The 12936-nt window shown below is 36.5% G+C and overlaps 1 protein-coding gene across 3 annotated transcripts in view; it reads right to left on the reverse strand.

Moving 5' to 3' along the window:
* Nucleotides 1-297: 297 nt before the first annotated feature.
* The window catches only part of LOC139938087 (homeobox protein cut-like 1), a 39948-nt gene continuing 27309 nt past the window's right edge, over nt 298-12936 (reverse strand). For 2 of the 3 annotated variants that reach the window (XM_071933466.1, XM_071933468.1), the window contains 10 exons: nt 12656-12732; nt 11864-11930; nt 11362-11515; nt 10867-10932; nt 10031-10159; nt 8933-9155; nt 7085-7630; nt 5990-6760; nt 5025-5651; nt 298-4556 (listed from right to left, as the gene is read on the reverse strand). In XM_071933466.1, coding sequence (XP_071789567.1) covers nt 3724-4556; nt 5025-5651; nt 5990-6760; nt 7085-7630; nt 8933-9155; nt 10031-10159; nt 10867-10932; nt 11362-11515; nt 11864-11930; nt 12656-12732 — 3493 coding nt within the window. In that variant the 3' untranslated portion in view covers nt 298-3723. The remainder of the gene's footprint in view (nt 4557-5024; nt 5652-5989; nt 6761-7084; nt 7631-8932; nt 9156-10030; nt 10160-10866; nt 10933-11361; nt 11516-11863; nt 11931-12655; nt 12733-12936) is intronic. The other variant, XM_071933467.1, reaches the window with a different exon arrangement.

Below are 12936 nucleotides of genomic sequence, written 5' to 3' on the forward strand. Positions count from 1 at the left end.
TTAAGATGTCTTACATAATTATTTGAACAAGACTCAAAATAAAAACACTAATTCACACACAATGCAACTCCATGAAATTTTTAATTTGTAATAAATACTGGGGAAGAATGGAATTTACATGATAAGAGCAAGAAGACTTGATCCAAAAGAGACTGTCTGCTGCCTCTTGGCAAAACAAATAAAAGTCAAACAAATTGTGGTTTCGTTTTCTTTTCGTTTTTTGTTTTCTTTTTACTTTCTAAAACGCATCAACTACATAATGTGAGAATATAAAAGTCCTAATCTGTATGTATAATGTTCTATGTACAGCTAAAGTATCAATGTAATAGTTTGGCAAGATACAAAATTTGCAAGAATCGTGTGTAAAATGGATTTAAGTCACTATAGAAATACAAAATTATATTTACAATGCATGCATGATAAATAGTGAAGAGGTTATTTATTAAGAGCAAATAGACTTGTGCCCTTGTATTTACAATTCAAGGGATGGTTATACTCAATGAGATCCCTAAAGTCTTAGTGACATGATGGTTTATCAAAAGTGGTTTAGCTACAGCATAGATGTAGGATTCTACAGTAACATTGAAGACAATAAAACCTGCTTTATAAAGTAAAGAATACAGTATTATTCCAAACAAAACATTTTATTTTTGTGATGTCAGAATACACTTCATATTTGTATTGAATATGAAGCTATCTGTATGCCGAGCCACCAAACGGTAGTTTTAGCCATTCTTATTATGACAGGCTAGATTATAACTTCTTTGCATGTTATCCAACACTGGAGTCATAACCCACAACGGTAGTCAAAGATACTCACATGAGAAATAAGTCAGATATAATACATGTATTTATATCAATCTATCTACTGGATGCACTAGTAAACAATTATGAGCTGCTTGTAAAAAATACATTGAACATTACTACATTCTACATAAATCAATAAATCATCGTTTCTTTTCTCAAATTTACTGAGAGAAGTAGAATACATTTCACTTGAACACTTTTCGTTTTCATAAAAACCAAGCCATTTTCTGTGTTGGGTTTTGCGTCAAATTAGACATGGCACTTTGGTAATTTCACTTTTTCCTTCAATTAAACTAGGAATTATTTCAGGAAATCTGAGTTTTAAATATAATATCAGGCAACCACAAATGCTTAGGAAAACTATTTTGCTAATTTGTTTTTCTCAAGACCATTTAACCTTTGGGTAACTTATTTTGAAAACCAAGATAATTTCTGTTTTATAAAATACCATTTTTATAAAGCTGCCCAATTAATCCATTGAATTAAGCGGTGGTTTAGGTAGCAATGGTTTATGACGTGTGTATTGAGTTTACTCGGAGTGACCTAAGTTATTAATGGCACAGCCTACCATAGCTTCTTGTTCTTATCATTAATATTCTCTGCTTGCACTGAATATCAACAAATCCAACAACAACCAATCAATTGCATCTAAAATAACCAATTAATCCAAATACTTTGCACCCAATCTGTGTAATAACCTTGTGTTTGAAGTCTTTCATTAGAATTGCACTGAGAGACATTTTAGGCGGATATGGGTTATGTAGTTAAAACAATACTAGATGAAGCAACTTTCGATTCATTTTGCAACATGAAAGTTAACGTTTTTTATATATCACTCCAGAGCTCTTATAATTGAAATCTTATACAATGTATATCACTTAATAAAAAAAAAAGGATTTAAAAAAATAACTCTGTCTTCCGTCAAAAATTGAATCCCATTTACAATAATGCTATTGAAATGTAAGCTCAATACTAACTAATCTGTCTTCCATTCCTTTTCCTTTAAACCAATGAATACTTCATCACAAATGAGACAATAAAAACAAAAACCTAAATAACGTTGGGATACAAAATACTTTTCATTGAACAAACTTTGATCGTAATCTTATTAAATTGGTTTGGATTGAAAGACAGTTTTTGAGATATGGTCAATAGAGGGAGATATTCGTTGAAATAAATAAACTTAATACTGAAAACAAAAATGTTATTATAAATAACAATTGCACTATCAGGTAGAGGCCTCAGGGTTAAAGATTTGGTCCGTTTTACTCTTTGTTAAAATTCTATTTACTAAAAAAAACAAAAAAAACAGGAACATAAGAAGGACAGAACAAGGCTGATTCATGATGTTTTCCGAGTACTTACATAAAGTAGCTACGCAGAAAACAAGGTTCAATGTGGCACTTGGACCTAAGCAGCTTCACAATGCTCATGAAATTAGTGTGCTATTACCCCAGTCACAATTAGCTTGCGATGAATTTGTGAATAGTTTGCGATGGATTTCTGGCCATTCAGCAAAGGAATCCTTGCAGCTGTGAAGTCATTGAGTTACTTTTACCTCGGACTTAAGATCCAGTGCGACATTTGGTGTCAAAAACAAATCTCCAATAAATCCGTTTGAAGCAACGAGTGAAGAGAGGGGGGATGAATACATGTCCAACTTAATAAGAATAATGTGTAAGTACTACTTAATAATTACGCTCTGTATACCTGAATTTGTCTTCTTTAAAATGCATAGAAGTAATGCAATTAATGTAAGTAAGTTTGAATCAAATATAATTCCAGGAGAAAAACTGATTTACAAATCCCTAATAAAGAGGGGGGAGATAGAATGTTTGTATCAAGACAGGCAAAGGATCTGATCTTCAATGGAAGGATTAAGATATACATGTAAGATTATTGGAAGATTCAGTTTGACATTCATTTAACCTCACTGTTTCAAACAGACTAGTATCCACCTACAGCCATCTTTGTATTATACCCTTCACATCATTCATAATGATGAATACAGATTATAAAGTTATAAACAGAGAACCAGACCACTTACACTTCCAGTCTTCATTTAGTTCCAGTCTTCATTTAGTTTAATGAATGAAAGTAAAATCAAGAAGACTGAACCACCATCAAGGTCTTATTTGTTATTTGTTTCCTGGTAGGTACAAAATAAGGACATTTGTTTCATGCAAATAAAAAAAGAAACAAAGGCCTGTGTTTCACTGCAGTAAAGCAGTTACTTTGTGAACATGAACAATCAGGTTCAGAATACGTAGATGCCTTTTTATTTTACTATCTACAGGTTATTAACCTATATCACAATACAGTTATCTTGTTCTTCATGGTCTTCACTTCCTAATGATGTAACTAAACAAAGGATAGGAGGTATCAGTGAAAAGGTCTTCTTTCTTTCTGTTCCTTTCTGTATTTATTACTTATTTAACTTGATGCATTTTGACTATGGCTATGGCTATGGCTGTGGCTACATCACTACTAAACCTCCAACATGCCACTAAAGCTACAACCCCCAAGCCCCAACAAAGGTATTGGCTTCTTATTTGTGTTTTACAAGGTGGGATGACGGAGTAAAAGGCAATTTTCAAAGGTTACAACAAACTGTATTCATTGTACTGAAATTTAAAAAATTAATTTACTAATTGCATAAGTTTTTGGTTGAGATGTCTAAAGGGTCATTTTGAATGATGATCAAAATCAGAAACTGGATTCAAGAAAGAAACAAAATCAATTGATAATGGTTCTGCTCATAGATAAGCAGCATGTTAAATGTTGGCAGTGATCTGTCTCAATAAATTACAATTAGTTGGCTAATTCAATAAGTATGATTACATTGATCCATTCAACCAAATATTCTGAATCTAGTAAATTTCTTTGATGATTGCCAAGTGTTTGGGGCAAGGTTGATTAGAATTCCCACTCATCTCCGGACCCATCCCTTACCCCACTTTCCAACCTCTCTAAGATATTATAAGCATCTTTTACAACTACTTGATCCTGAGGGATTCCAATCATTCCTCTCATGATACCAAGCTGTTCTCGTCTTGCTGCTTTCTTACTCTGGCGACTTGCTCTAGATTCCTTGTGATGTCGAGGTTGGGTGCTCACTCCGTTTGTAACATTCTTACGATCTGTAGAAGGTTTGGGTGATGTAGCCTGGTGACCAGTCTCTGTGCATCTCTCTGATGGTTGAGGTGGATCATCAAGCTGTGATGGCAAAGCTAATTTCTCTTCACTATTTGGAGTGGTTTGTATGGGTTCCAGACTACTTGCTTCAATCAAGCGTTCATCTGCCATTTCTACCATGACGTTTCCATTGATGGCTTTTGGAGAGGACTCTGTGCTCATCTGAGAGTCATCTGGTCCAGGTGGTGTCGATGTAGATTCATTTGGTTCAGTCATGTCAGTATTATAAATCATAGCATGTGATGCAGTCATTCCATCAGGTCCTATAATATTACCATCTGCAGTCTGAATCATAAAGTTAGAAGCATCTTCAACAAGGCTGTGTCCTCTCTTGAGTCTTGATCGATGGTTATGAAACCAGTTGATGACGGTAGAAACAGGCAGTTTAAGATCAGATGCTATCAGCTCAATAGCACTCTGAGATGGGTATGGTTCACTGTTGTAGGAGGCAAGAAGGGCTTCTTTCTCTTCTGGTGATAGAAGAACTCGAGGTTTCTTCATTGGAGTACCAACGAGGGACACTTCCCTTGGGTCTACAAAGCTAAATCGTTTGGCTGTTTAAAAAAGGAAAACAAAACAGAATAACTATTTAATATAACCTGGATTTAAATCAATCTTTAACATAAAAATGTATGAATTCATTAATAAATTGCTAACAGAGTTTAAACCCTTTCTATAAAACAAAACAAAATATGAAGCGATTGTGCTGATCAAATGGCAGAGAAAATATACTGTTTTAGTAAGCAAAACCTCCCCATCAAATCTTTGGGTTTGCATATGTGTGTATTGTCTATGTGTAACTATAATGCGTTTAGTGTCAGCAAGCAATCATACACAAACTACATGTACGATAACATTCTGATAGAGTCAGAGAGAAATAAAGGGATTTCAGCTGGCAGTTTAAGCTATAACGCTATATTTATCAATGGAGTAAATTTTCTCAATTGCAATCCTGTTAATTTAGAGATTGTTTAACATGTTTAACAGGAAAAATTATAAAGTGAACAAAATGTGAGACTCACGTCTTCTGACCGGTCGGTAACTCTTGACCTTCTCTACTCCATCCTTATCCTGAAGCCAGAGATACATCCTAATGTATGGTTCCCTTCCTTTCATGCTCAATTTCAACCACATCTTAGGTTTAGATAACAGGTCACTGACTGATCCTTGAGTCAATCCCAAGACTGCTTCCCCAAATGCTTTCTGTCCAACACCTTGCTGCTGGAGTATGGCTTTGACCTGTCTGGTCAACTCAAAGGTGTCTAAGAATTCAATCATAGCAGCTTGTTCATGAACTGGTGGCAACTCAGGGAAGTGCTGGGGTGGAGATGGGGTTTGTAGCTCCATGTGAGTAGGGGTACTAGTGGTGTGAGTGATGGGTGGGGTAGAAGGTGCAGATGGGGTACTACAATGCACCGGTGTGTTTGGAGCACTTGGTCGATTAGGCGCTGATGATGAACTAGAGAGATTAAGAGGGCTTGCTGGTTCTTGGGTAAGATACGCTGGAGTAGGTGTTGGGGTGCGGTCAGGATGAGTCTGAGATGGGGTAGGTGTTGGTGGACCTGGTGACATTTCAGATGCACTGTGTTGATCTGAGTTGTCTGTACCAGCAGGGGAAGGACGCTGCTGCTCCATCCAGAATCCTGAGGCTGTAGAAGACAAAGAGTTCAAAATGTGACTTTTAAATTGAGCAGATAACATTCAGATCATGTATTTGGGTAGTCAGTTTTTCTAAACGAACTAATTGTAATTGACTACTCTTTAGTGGTGTCTTTTATATGCACGCAAACTGTTTATAAGTGGGCATTCAGAAACAATAGAAATGTTAATCTTTGCTTACAAAATCATATATCTCAACTTTGTAATAGAAACGTAATGTATTAATCTACAAAAAGACAATACAAAAATGAAAAAGAGCATACTATGAATAGTTAGTAAAAATAAAAGTGTACAATTACGAAATTTCAATTTAAATAGAATGACTAACCTTTCCTTACAGCCTCCTTCAGGGAGATGAGTCCATCAGGATCTTCTAGCCAAAGTTTCATTCTAATAAATGGCTCTCTTCCCTTCACTGTTAACTTATCCCATCTCTTAGGCTTAGAGAGGATGTCACTCACACTACCCTGAGATAACCCAATCACATGGTAGCCAAACACTCTCTGTGGAATATTCCCTTTTGCTAAACGCTCTCGAACCTGTCTAGCAATCTCCAGTGTATCTAGTTCTTTATTGATCTCATATTGTTGGACAGTTAATGGTGCCATTATGCGACGAGGCATCCTTGGATTGATTGACATGAAGGATGATTTGATATCATTCATCTCATCTCTAGATGATGAGCCTTCATCAGCGCTTTCTGATGACACTCCATTGGTGTAGGATTCTTCAACCTGTTGATTAGATGGCGTTACGGCACAGGAGGAGCTTTTAGATCGCTCTAGTTTAATGTTCTGTCCATTATGGCGAGAAGGACTCCCTCCATTACTAGGCCAGGAGTGAGCCGGTGGTGTTTTCTGTCTATGTGTAGAGTGTGTATGGATGTTAGGGTTATCACAGCGTCTGTCACCAGGTCGAACCATACCTGGCACAACATTCTTACTTTCCATCTCTTGCTTTGCTAAAGCCAGAATGTTATTAATGGCTTCCTCTGTTGATGTTTTGAGCATGGGTGCAGGGGTAGTATCACTACCACTGTTGGTCACTGCACTGTTTGATGCAACACCATTAGGAGGCACTGTGGATATCATTTCTTTACCTTCAAGTACAAGAAAATAACAGTCCATTAAAAACCAAACTCTAGTGAACACTTAATCAAACAAAGTTTGCATACAGAAACATATCACACTAAAAGTAAAATCTACAAAAGATTTTTGCAATCTGCAAAGTTTCAAAGTTCTGCATTCCACTTTCAGGAAAAAAATAAGTTTTGACCATTTTATAATTTTTTTTCAAAATACTAAATAACAGTTTAAAATACAATAAGTCACGCTATGACATGAAAAACTCATAATATATAAATCAAACTGAAACAACATTTAAAAACATTATTAATCAGAATAAAATGAACGTCTTGACTCACCTTTCTTGTGAGATGAGAGTATTTTGAGTTGCTCAACGTATTGTCTATCTGATAAGAACTGCACCATCTTGATAAACGGCTCTCGACCCTTCAAAGTTAACTTATCCCATGTCTTAGTCCTTGACAGAATATCACTGACTGATCCCTGGCTTAGACCAAGAACATGCTCTCCAAATATCCTCTGGCCAATATTATGTTCAGTCAGTACTTCTTTAACTCTCCTAGCAATCTGAACAGTATCTAACCATTCATGATTGGATACTGCTGGGTTAACTTGTTCAGATTTAGGGGTACGTGGTCTCGATGGGGTACTCTGTGATTGCTGTGCATGTTGTTGCTGCTGTTGTTGTTGTAGCATGTGTAAGTGTTGTAATGGAGAGCTGCTAGAGTTGCTGAATGATGGTGGGATTACGATGATAGGTTGGATGATCTGTGATCCACTCTGTGACTGCTGCTGTGCATATAATACCTGTTGACTATAAGCAGCAGCTACTTCCTGACCAATTAGAGATGCAAACGCCTGCGCCTGTGATATCCCCCCAGGACCTGCAGTTAGCAAAGAGAGAGAGAGGCAAAATGCTTTGGTTGGAGTGGAGTGCTTGCTCAATCAGAGTCTCAACACAAATACTTCATCAAATTGGATCATTTTGGGTCAAGAATTTGCACAACACAATGACAACATACATCAAGTCAGCTCTACTGTATTGATCTAATGCCATGACCAAATAATGGCATGGTTTTCAATTTGTTTCTGACAGTTTTGTGTTTTGCATGCAATTCCTACAATTCTACACAATTGGCAGCGAGGGATACTATTCATGCTTTACAATAGATGTCTAGTCTAGACATTGTGATACAACAACACACTCAATGCATTTTGCCCCTTATCTCTTTCTGCAGGTCCTATCTAAACACTGCCCTCTATCGGCACCAACATGGGGCTGCTGTAATACATGTATACATAAAAACACTTCAATGCAAATCTGCCTGGTAGTATATGTTCCCAAAACCCATGTGAAGAAGTAACAGTGAAGTAATGTAGTATTTTAGAAGAGCATAATAAGGAAAGTACATGTGCAAATAAATAGTTTATGGCCTGATGTTTCGACCCTAGCAGAGTCTTTTTCTCAAACGCTAAAAGTGCATGTGCATTACTTCAGCAAGCAAAACATATTTTATTTTTAATAAACTTCTAATAAAGGCCTCTTCAAAAGAAAAGTTTAGACTATGTCTTTGGCTATGGCTGTTGCTAAAGTGAACTTCCACTGAAGTTCACTACATAAACAGTTACAGCCGAAGTCATAACATTTAGACACTACCCTACAGTATCAAAATTTATCACATAAGCAACTCAACCAATCACAATGTGTCCCACAATCCCAAGATTAGTCATTAGTTCAAACAAGAGTAAACAATTTTGACCAAGCATTATTCTGAATGCGATTCAAATAACTGTGAAATTATCAGTAACATACTTAAAGCATCAATGCTGATTTGATGGTACGTCTATCAATAATTCTGACAAATAACACAATCTTAGATGCAGTCACGTTCATGAAAACATTGTACATCAAAATATTTTGCTCTTGCCTAGAAAGGCAATATAAATATGCACATGTAACTTTTATAAAAACAACAGAGCAAGTGCTATCTCTACATGTTTTCTTACTACAGAAAACATGTACAACTGCGATAGATATAAGCACCAATTCAAAAATAGCTTAGTAAAGTAGTTTTTAGGATACGTCTCTTGAAACCTAGACAGTTCATTGCATTTCCTTTTACTTTATTGTGTGGTATGAGGTGTTGAAATGAGAGAAAAACATTGAAAGTGTTAAGATAACTTACTGTTGACATCTGCCTTGGTGACCTTGAGTGTTGTATTCTCTGACTGCAAAGTCCGATTCTTCTCTAGAAGCAACATTTCTAGAGATTTAGGGGTGGCTGTTCCATCAATGGGGTCTCCACTTTCCGACATATCACTTCCTTGAGCGTTGAACTCTATGGATTTCAGAACACTCAACTCTCGTTTAATCTCATCGTAGTCACCCCTGCTTCGAGATTGCTCTTCCTGAAAAGACAAAAATGTCAGTCTTATTCAATTAATTTTTTTTTTTTACTTATCCAACATTATCTTCCATTTATTTCCGAGATCTGAAGTAGTTACAGATCTGTGTAGCAGAAATAACAAGAATCTGTTAAGCCTGGTTTATACTTTGCAAATTTGGGTGATGAGTAAAACTGTACGCACTCCCCTTCAAATTGTGACACGAGAAAATTCACTTGGCACAAAGCATTCGCAGGAAGTGTTAATCGGGCTTTACCATTCAATAGCAACTGTGTGGTCTGGGTTTGACAACAATCCCCTGTAGCTCAGCCTCTGGATTATTTGACACTTATAGAAGCCCAGTAAAAACAGCCATACTTAGCATGGGGAGGCCATGCTTAGCATGGGGAGGCCATGCCTAGCATGGGGAGGCCATGCTTAGCATGGGGAGGCCATGCCTAGCATGGGGAGGCCATGCTTAGCATGGGGAGGCCATGCTTAGCATGGGGAGGCCATGCTTAGCATGGGGAGGCCATGCCTAGCATGGGGAGGCCATACTTAGCATGGGGAGGCCATGCCTATCATGGGGAGGCCATGCTTAGCATGGAAAATCAAAACAATCTCATCAGACATTTGGGTGTGGAATAACTCATTCATGCACCATAGAGGAATATTTGAACAAAATTTCCTTAGCCGACACTTCAGTTTCAAACGTTATATGCCAGACTTCGACAATTTCTTTTCTTCAAAGTAAATTTATCAAACAAGAGTCTGGAATGGAATTTAGTGTTGCTTTTTCCTTTCAGTAAAGAAAGTGGTTCTTGAATTCAAAGAATAAGACAAAGACAATGGAAATGTGATAACTTCCATGGCTAGATTAGATTTATAAACCTACTCACCAGCTTCTGTAAGGCAGTCGTCTTGAGACCCAATTGTTCTTCTAGTTTTTGTATTTGGTTTGCTGAGCTGTCTCTAAGCTTAGCATTAGCTGCTTGAAGTCTCTGAACATCCTCCACGAGTTGAGAAATCTATTGGAGAGACATGACATGTGTGCATTCTTGGTAATAACCTTATTACGACACTGATAATTGAACAATATCAGGGTTTGGATAAATTGATTTGGGCTTGTAGGTTATCTCATTTTTGCCAAATAGGGTTCTTACAGGAACTATTACAACCTTCTTCATCAATTACACCATCACTAACAGCTCAAAAGAAATGTTATCACATTTTATCCTCGCAAACTTTTCTTGTAAATTACCAATCAATCAATATTTTGTGAAAAGATACTTTAGTTTGAAAAGGTATCCAACTGGAAACTATCCTGAAGAGTTATCTAATCTCCTTTTTCACTGGTCAAAAAACCCAAAACCAATACAAGCTCTAACTAGTCCTATTATATGCAGGTTCAATACCATTTTGTGTACACCTCTGTGACGACATTGTTATTCCTTTGACAACATGTCTACACACAGTATTAATATCTACCTTGTCATGAAGGGCATGTATTTTGGTGCACCAAAAACGGATGTACCTTAAGTATTTGATACTTTGATATTGAATCTTTAATAGGCAGCACATGTTTGGCTGTTGTACTGGAGCAATTACTGAGTTGTCGCAGGTCTGGAAGTAATCTTCATGACATCAGGGTTCTTGTAAGGTTTGAGAACCAGTGGCAATGAGTTCCTCAACCACCAGGCAACTCTTAGGCTTCTGTCATATCAAATCAGCTTACCTCTTTTTCCTTTGCAGATAACTCAACTTCTAGACTAGATCTTGTTAGAATATCAATCGCCTGCTCCTACAACAAAAACAAGACTTTGCTTAATTAATCAATTACCTTCTGTAATTTACAAATAAATTATTGGGGACTAATCTCATGGTTCTATCAAAAGGTTTAATACTTATAAATGTTGATACCCCAGCTTTCATAAGAAAATGTTTGATAACTGGTAGATTTTGAAACTCTGCATGGTGGAAGTATAATTAGATGAGGTTTGAATAGTGTTGGTTATAAAAAGAACCAATGGTTGATAACTCGATCAGTATGCTCTGACTGCTTCAAAACGTCTCTGATCATCTTCAGAACCAACATTAACGAAAATAAATTTTCACATGGTGTTACCGCAAACCTCACCCGAATCTAATAACTGGTTGATCGTGTTACTCTCTTATTATCAGAACTGACTAAAGTCTGAGTGGCGGGGGGTAATGAGTACTACAGACCTACCACACTAGGTGCTTTCTGCATCTGCTCTGCTTGCTGTAAAGCCTGTGTTGCTGACGCTAACTGAGTTCTAAGTGTCTCCAATTCCTTCTCACTCACTGCATTCCGTTGATTGGTTCTCTCTAAGTCAGTCATTAACATGTCCACTTCATCGGACCTAAAGATAACAACAACAAAATAAATGAACATGTAGCTCAGTAAGCAAACAATTAGGGTGTTATTGTTCCGAAGTTGTTCTAGTGATAATAACCCATCCGCAGTGAGACAATTCAATGCATACACGTCATCTGACATGAAGTAGTAAATGTAATGTTCATAAGTTTAGTTTCAAACAACAAGGGAAACTGACTTTAGTAATTTTATTTCAATTTTGGGTGAATGAAGAAAACTTTACTTGAACTGGATTTGAACCTGCGACCTTGGGATCAACAAGCCAGCACTGTACCAACTGAGCAACTAGCCCTTAAGCTCTTCACTCAACCTTCAACCCAAACATTCTACTTACTTTGCAGCTGACTGTTCATCAAACTTTGCTCGGAGGTCAAACAGTTCAGACTGGCTGGCATCCAGGGCTAGAGTAAGAAAACAATCATGGAAGGAAATGTGGTAAAATGTTGTCTTTACTTCCACATTCATTTTAATGGTTTATTTATTTCATCAATGTTGATTAAAAATACAGTTGCAGTAAAAAAAGACTGACTCAAGGTCTCTAATGAACAAAAGGTAGTTAATACAATCAAAGGAAGAAAACATTAAAATGCACATCTATACAAACCACAAACCCAAAGATAAAAGGGTAAAAGACCCATAATTACACAAAAAGACAAACTTATCACAGTACTGTCCCTAACCAGATCAGGAAAACATTTAAAACATGTAGCCAAGCTAAGCTGTAGATTGTTGTCTATATTTCTATTTATATGTCATTACAATACAATACAATACAATACAATACAAAATACAATACAACTTTATTGTCCCTGCAAGGGAAATTCCTTTGGCCTTTTTTTGCTGACATAAAAACACACCAATATGGGGTTAAACGGTACAATAGAGAAGGAGTAGGCCTAAATAAAAAGTTAACAAGTGGATCATAAGCAGATAAAAGGGCAGATACTGAACAAGTAATATACATATGTTTTACATGTTATCCGTTTCCATACACACCCACTGGATTCAATCAGCAATTGTACTTGTTTTATTTCCCTTAGCTCATTAATCCTAGTAGGCACTGATACAGTCTGGTTGTACAAGGTTCTAGTAACAGTCAGGAGGATTATTCTAGCACAACACTTACCAGTTTGCAGTGTCTGTATTTTCAGTTCAGCTTCTCCTAACTTAGTTGCAACATTCAACTGTGTCTCCTGAAGTTGTCTACACAAAATACAAAACAATAAATCAAAGCTTACAATTTACACATTTATCAAAGTCTTCATTTCAAACCAAATTAACATCAACTTTAAGTTTAGATATATAAATTTTTGAAATGAACAATTACGAAACAATCTCTGTTAGAAATAAAACATGGATGGGACTAGCTTCCTATTTAACTGAAAACTTATTCAAGAAGCACTAAAC

Source organism: Asterias amurensis, chromosome 6 (genome assembly GCF_032118995.1).
Source record: "Asterias amurensis chromosome 6, ASM3211899v1".
Lineage (NCBI taxonomy): Eukaryota > Metazoa > Echinodermata > Asteroidea > Forcipulatida > Asteriidae > Asterias > Asterias amurensis.